This window comes from Engraulis encrasicolus, unplaced genomic scaffold (genome assembly GCF_034702125.1).
Source record: "Engraulis encrasicolus isolate BLACKSEA-1 unplaced genomic scaffold, IST_EnEncr_1.0 scaffold_32_np1212, whole genome shotgun sequence".
Lineage (NCBI taxonomy): Eukaryota > Metazoa > Chordata > Actinopteri > Clupeiformes > Engraulidae > Engraulis > Engraulis encrasicolus.
In genome coordinates, this window is record NW_026945621.1 from 1120001 (window position 1) to 1127500 (window position 7500).

The following is a 7500-nucleotide window of genomic DNA, read 5'->3' on the forward strand; positions in this document are numbered from 1 at the left end:
CCCGGATCAATTTCTTGCAGTTTTAATACTGGGTTAGCATGGCAGACAGACAGACGTTTCGGCCTAAGCCTTCTTCAGCGTCTTTACAGAGGATGTAGGCAGGGTGGTTGTAGGGTGCCTACATCCTCTGTAAAGACGCTGGAGAAGGCTTAAGGGCTCTGCATACTTCACGTGCGCACTTTGTCGCGAGTGGCGCGAGAACCATTAATGACGTCATCACTTGCGACAGACTATTCATACTTCAAAAGCGCTTTCGCTCGCATTGTCGGAAGTGCCCTCTGCTGTTCATGAGAGAAACGGCAGTATTTTTCGCAACTCGCAGCGTGAGTTCTACGGATGTATAAAATAGAAAGCCAAACACGGCTGCTGTAGGGCTACTGAACGTCTGACTTGTGACTTACCACATTGAAACATATATTTTTTGTTGTAGCCTACATTGCCAGATCATTCCAAGACCATGTGAGAGCATTGTTCTGGCGGCAAAATTTATAAATAGATCGCCGAACACAACGTGCTTCTGAACAAAGTAAACAATTGTTTCACTGAACAACATTTAAGAGAGAAGATAAAATAACTCTCTATGACATTTTATTATCCTCAAAATGATACAGGATCCATTCTGTAGTAGCCTACAGTAGTTGTAGCCTCTCTTCGCAACTCCTGCTTTGTCTGCCTGCGTGGTCGCTGGTGGCGCACGACAAGTTACAAAAAATGTGGGGTGCACGACGTCGCGACACGGCAGCTCGCGCCACGGCGTGTGACGTCATTTTGGGTCACGTGATGGCGCGAGTGAGGTCGCGAGTGAGGTCGCGAGTGAAGTATGAAGGAGGGTAGCGCCAGTCACGACAAGTATGAATCCCCCTTTAGGCCGAAACGTCTGTCTGTCTGCCATGCTAACCCAGTATTAAAACGGCAAGAAATTGATCCGGGAGTGCGGCTTTTTTACTATACATGAACTTTGCTGTTTGCTCGCACCCAAAGACCTTGTAAGAAACTTTTCGGAGTTGAGCGCACTTTCTCTACTAAAAGTTCATCCCATAATACTACCATTTCCATTTCATATTCATGGTCTGGGGGTTGTTTGATCTGACGCGATTGCAGGAAGTGGGAAGGACATTTTTGGAAAAATCTTGATAAGTTGTTGAACAACCATGTCTGACGTCTATCTATGGCGATGTAGGAGCTTTTAACAGACATGTCTGACAGAACATCCTACCGTAGCATAAAATTACAATGTAGGACCGTTTGTCAGAACACCGGCGCAAATCCTACCGGTCAACATCACTCCCCAGAAAACAGGTACCAGACGCAGTGCGGAGCAAAGTGTCTTGGCGGAAGTACGTAGGATGGCGCGCGAGGCTAATGAACCCATGTTTACGTGTTGCTTTTTAATTTATATATGTGTATTTATGTAATGTGTGTGTGTGTGTGTGTGTGTGTGTGTGTGTGTCAGGATGTTTGGTTCGGGGCGAGAGCACAACTTCACGCGGCCCAATGAGAAAGGAGAATACGAGGTGGCCGAAGGCATCAGCTCCACCGTCTTCAGAGCCATCCTGGTAAGGGGAGCAGGGGGGTGTGTGTGTGTGTGTGTGTGTGTGTGTGTGTGTGTGTGTGAGGGTGCGCTTGCGTGTGTGTGTGTGTGTGAGGGTGCGCTTGCGTGTGTGTGTGTGTGTGTGTGAGGGTGCGCTTGCGTGTGTGTGTGTGTGTGTGTGTGTGTGTGTGTGTGTGTGTGTGTGTGTGTGTGTGTAGGACTACTACAGGTTTGGGGTTATCGGTTGTCCTGACGTGTGTGTACATTAACCTGTAGTGTGTGTGTGTGTGTGTGTGTGTGTGTGTGTGTGTGTGTGTGAGTGTGTGTGTGTGTGTGTAATCTGTGTAAGTGTGAATAGAAAGTGGCAGAAGGAATCAGATGTGTGTGTGTGTGAGAGAGAGCCTGCTTGCCTGCCTGTGTGTGTGTGTGTGTGTGTGTGTGTGTGTGTGTGTGTGTGTGTGTGTGTGTGTGTGTGTGTGTGTGTGTGTGTGTGTGTGTGTGTGTGTGTGTGTGTGTGTGTGTGTGTGTGTGTGAGAGAGAGAGAGAGAGCTTGCTTGCCTGCGTGCGTGTGTGTGTGTGTGCACTACACTATACCAGCCTAAAGCCAACGACATCTCTCTTTTTTTTTTTACTAAATTTGGAATCTAGACACTGTAAGGGCCTCTGCACATTGGCTCCGACAGCACTGCGGAGCACTTTCGCTTCCGACAAAACTCTGTGTGTGTGTGTGTGTGTGTGTGTGTGTGTGTGTGTGTGTGTGTGTGTGTGTAGGACTATTACAGGTCTGGGGTTATCCTTTGTCATGACGTGTGTGTATATTAACCTGTAGAGTGTGTGTGTGTGTGTGTGTGTGTGTGTGTGTGTGTGTGTGTGTGTGTGTGTGTAGGACTACTACAGGTCAGGGGTTATCCGTTGTCCAGACGGCATCTCCATTCCGGAACTGCGTGAGGCCTGTGACTACCTCTGTATCAGCTTTGACTACAGTACTATCAAGTGCAGAGACCTGAGTAAGACACACACACACACACACACACACACACACACACACACACACCTCTGCATCAGCTTTGACTACAGCACCATCAAATGCAGAGACCTCAGTAAGACACACACACACACACACACACACACACACACACACACACACACACACACACACACACACGTATCTATTTTAAAGACGAAATGAAGCAGTGACCTAATATAGGGGTCTATAACACCATAGATAAGCCAGCAAATATATATATTTTTTTGAAGTCTGAAACGCGTAACGTTTCTGTTAACGTTTCCAGCCAACAACGGGTGACGTCACACGAATGGTAATGTGCTATTCTAATGCTGCTATGAGTGAATTAAACATTTGGGCCTTGCGTGGCTGATTATGAGCGTATTTGAAGCAAGAATACGTGTTTGGGTGGGACAGAACAAATATGAGGCATGAAGGCATCCCATCCCATGAACCACAGGTAAACAAGCAGCTTTTTTGCTAAGGTGACAAGTCGCTAACAAATGTTGGCATGAGCCAACATGATCACTATTCATAATCGTGCAATGTTGCAGTTCCCTACCTTCATCTTCCGATGATTTCGCCAACATTTTCCAAGCACCTGAATTAATTTTACTTCACATCTGCGGGCCCACGTTTATCGGTCCAGTCAACAATAATCCAAGGCAACGCTATTCCAGCCAGTTTGAGGATGCATTCGCGGCTTCAATAAAAAAATAGTTTACTACAATAGATGCAGCTACTTTAATAAGCATGCCATGACTTAATTTAGGCCATGATAGTTTAATGTGTGTACTCATTTCCCGTGGCATCAACTTCAAATCCCCAAAGCTCCTCCAACTCCGAGAGCGAGACGAGAGAGGGGATGGGATAGCCACACACACACAGGCTGCGTCCCTTCCCTTCACAAAGCTTTCCAAACTTCCGCCAATTTTGCAAGTTATTTTCGTTTATGATTGAATTGGACCACATAGCCAAATTCACGACATGGGCTTTCAGATTAGCATCCAACAATGCAGGAAAAAGACGTTATTGGTGACGGTCTCTCACTACAAATATGAGAGCAAGCAGCCTCACAGCCCTGTCCTATGTTGGATGCAATGGGTGGATGGCTGCAGCTATCCCACCATGCTCGTAGCAAAGGCTTTTTGACAGAGAGTGATAATGACACTTGGCATTTCTTTTTCATCTGGTAGTAGGTCTATAACATAGAAGATCCAGGGACAATGTAAAATGAACCCCTCGTCCTTCTTCAATTTTACTGCCACGATTAGAGTCAGTTAGCGCTGTAGTTATCACACGCTAACGTTAAGTGAAGGGAAGGTTACATTAGCCACCAACTTCTACCATTCGCGTTACGTAGGCGGCGAACATGGCTGCACCCTTGTGGCGAAACTCGGTAATAACATGTCATTTTTCAGCAAAACTACTTAAAAGTGCAGTCCAACGAACATCCATTCGTTTATGAAAATAAATAAGCCGCCAAAAAATGATAATAGTTGTCAGTGCTTCATTTCTATTTTAAATAAGCATAGAATTTAGAATTCATTATACAAAGACTCACGTTTTGCAGTTGCAATATGGGGACCTGGTCCATCCTCTTCTGTCAGGTCATAACAGACCAAGAAGAGTCACCGGAGCGTCTTGAGATGAGGAAATATTACTGGTTTTTAGTCAGTTTCAGTCAGTGATTCTGAAGATGTCACAACGCTGAAACGTCAGTCTTGGCTCTTGCCCACATCTGAAGACGCTCTGGTGACTCTGTTCTTTGTCTGCAATTACTAGGGCTGTGAATCACAGCCTCCTTGACGAAGCATCTTAAAGCAGGGATTCCATTATATTCGATACTTAAAGAATTCCCCACGATACGATAAGATTCGATTGAATCGTCGGTCGTATGGGTGTAGAATCAGGACATCAAGCCTAAAGGCCTACTTCACCAAAACACTCGATGTACAACATAGGCCTAATTCAAAGAGTCTTTAGTTTTCCTTGTGTGATGAGAAATACAGTTTGATGATTTGACAATGTTTGTGTAAAGAATAGGCCTACACTGTAGCCTAACCTCTCAAATCTTTTGATCTAGCCTATGAGGTGAGCCTAGGCTATGTCTACCAGGCTGCAACCAAAAGAGGTCGCTAATTTGTGTGAATCTGACACCAATATTACGGGAGAAACAGACTAGCAAAGGTTTACATATGAGGGTAGGACACTATGCATTCAGCCTTGATTATCAGTCGGTATTTGATTGATCAGTCAGTGTAAGTCACAAAAATATGTCCGTTGTGTTATTTGAAAGCTCTTTTCTGGCTCTACACATTGCACAAACAGCATGGAACACAACAACCCTATCTGTGTGCTCCTATGATGTATATAACAGTGTGTGTGTGTGTGTGTGTGTGTGGTTTTGTGTGTCTAATGTATAACGTTGTGTGTGTGTGTTCCCCAGGTGCGTTGATGCATGAGTTGTCCAATGATGGGGCTCGTGGCCAGTTTGAGGCCTATCTGTGTACTCCTATGATGTGTATAACGATGTGTGTGTAATGTATAACTGTGTGTGTGTGTGTGTGTGTGTGTGTGTGTGTGTGTGTGTGTGTGTGTGTGTGTGTGTGTGTGTGTGTGTGTAATGTATAACTGTGTGTGTGTGTTCCCCAGGTGCGTTGATGCATGAGTTGTCCAATGACGTGGCTCGTGGCCAGTTTGAGGCGTACCTGGATTATCATATGATGTGTATAACTGTGTGTGTGTGTGTGTGTGTGTGTGTGTGTGTGTGTGTGTGTGTGTGTGTGTGTGTGTGTGTGTGTGTGTGTTCCCCAGGTGCGTTGATGCATGAGTTGTCCAACGACGGGGCTCGTGGCCAGTTCGAGGCCTATCTGTGTGCTCATATGATGTGTATAGCGATGTGTGTGTGTGTGTCTAATGTATAACTGTGTGTGTGTGTGTTGCAGGTGCGTTGATGCATGAGTTGTCCAATGACGGGGCGCGTGGTCAGTTCGAGGCGTACCTGGATGAGATGGTGCTCCCCCTAATGGTGACTTCAGCTCATAGCGGCGAGAGGGAATGCCACATAGTGGTGCTCACTGATGATGACGTGGTGGACTGGGATGAAGAATATCCACCTCAGATGGGAGAGGAGTACTCACAGAGTAATACACACACACACACACACACACACACACACACACACACACACACACACACACACACACACACACACACACACACACACACACACACACACACACACACCTGGGACGAGGAATACCCCCCTCAGATGGGGGAGGAGTACTCACAGAGTAAACACTATTACACACACACACACACACACACACATACACACACACACACACACACACACACACACACACACGCACACACACACACACACACACACACACACACACACACACACACACACACACACACACACACACACCTGGGACGAGGAATACCCCCCTCAGATGGGGGAGGAGTACTCACAGAGTAAATACACACACACACACACACACACACACACACACACACACACACACACACACACACACACACACACACACACACACACACATATACAGGTCCTTCTAAAAAAAAATATCATATTGTGATAAATTCATTATTTTCCATAATGTATTGATAATGATAAAAAATAACTCTTTCATATGTTTTTAGATTCATTGCACACCAAATGAAATATTTCAGGTCTTTTATTGTTTTAATGCTGATGATTTTGGCATACAGCTCACACAAACCCAAAATTCCCATCTCAAAAAATTTGCATATCATGCTGAATCATGATCGGAATCATCTGCTTTGCAAATGCTGTGTTATTAATATCTTCATTTGTTTTTCTTGCAATGAAAAAACACAAAGGAGAACGAGAAAAAAGTCAATTGAATGATCATTTTACACAAAACTCCAAAAATGGGCCGAACAAAAGTATTGACACCCTCAACCTAATCAAGAAAGTCAAAGAATGTGCGCACATCAGTGGCACAGGTGCTGGACAAAAAGTAAGATAAATGAAAAGAAAATGAAGGTCCGCAACACTGTTAAATGCTCCCATATATTTAATGGCACAACGTTTCGAACTAACCGTCCTTCATCACAGTGCAACCGTGTTCTTTTCTTTGAAGGCCTCATTTTTTTTTTGTATTCATTTGAGTTAACAGTAAAAAAATGAGGCCTTCAAAGAAAAGAACACGGTCCCTAAAGTCAAATATGGCAGAGGTTCCCTGATGTTTTGAGGTTGCTTTGCTGCCTCTGGCACTGGACTGCTTGACCGTGTGCATGGAATTATGAAATCTGAAGACTATCAAGAAATTTTGCAGCATAATTCAGGAGTCCACCCCCTAGTCCCATAGAAAACCTGTGGAGGGGTCTCACAGTGGCAGTTTGGAGAAGGCACCCTTCAAATCTCAAGAAGGATGGTCTAAAATTCCAGCAGAGCGTTGTAAGACACTCATTGATGGTTACCGCAAGTGGCTGTTAGCAGATATTTTGTCTAAAGGTTGTGCTACCAAGTATTAGGCTGAGGGTGTCAATACTTTTGTCCAGCCCAATTTTTGGAGTTTTGTGTAAAATGATCATTCAATTGACTTTTTATTCATTCTCTTTTGTGTTTTTTCATTGCAAGAAAAACAAATGAAGATATTAATAACAAAGCATTTGTGATTGCAATCATTGTCTGGAAGAAATTGAGTACGGTAAATCCTCTAATATTGGCCGGGGCCTGTATTTACTCAAGTGCATCTTGGACCAGGCCATAATTGGAAGGAGGCCAGAATTAGAGACAGGCCAATATTCCTATTTAAGCAAAACAGACTACCAGTGGAATGAATAAAACCATGTGTCTACCGTATTTTGAACCAAAAAAATACTTGGTTCATTTATTGAAAAAGTAGGCTACAGTTACCATAATAGTTACGGTATGGTGCGAATGACTAGGAGACCATCGTCGGTCCAT

General features: G+C 44.5%; 1 protein-coding gene across 1 annotated transcript in view; it reads left to right on the forward strand.

Moving 5' to 3' along the window:
• btbd10b (BTB (POZ) domain containing 10b) overlaps positions 1 to 7500 on the forward strand; it is a 33492-nt gene that overhangs the window by 20753 nt on the left and 5239 nt on the right. The window contains exons 5-7 of the mRNA XM_063193239.1: positions 1454 to 1556; positions 2418 to 2538; positions 5486 to 5683. Of these exons, the coding sequence (XP_063049309.1) occupies positions 1454 to 1556; positions 2418 to 2538; positions 5486 to 5683 (422 nt within the window). The remainder of the gene's footprint in view (positions 1 to 1453; positions 1557 to 2417; positions 2539 to 5485; positions 5684 to 7500) is intronic.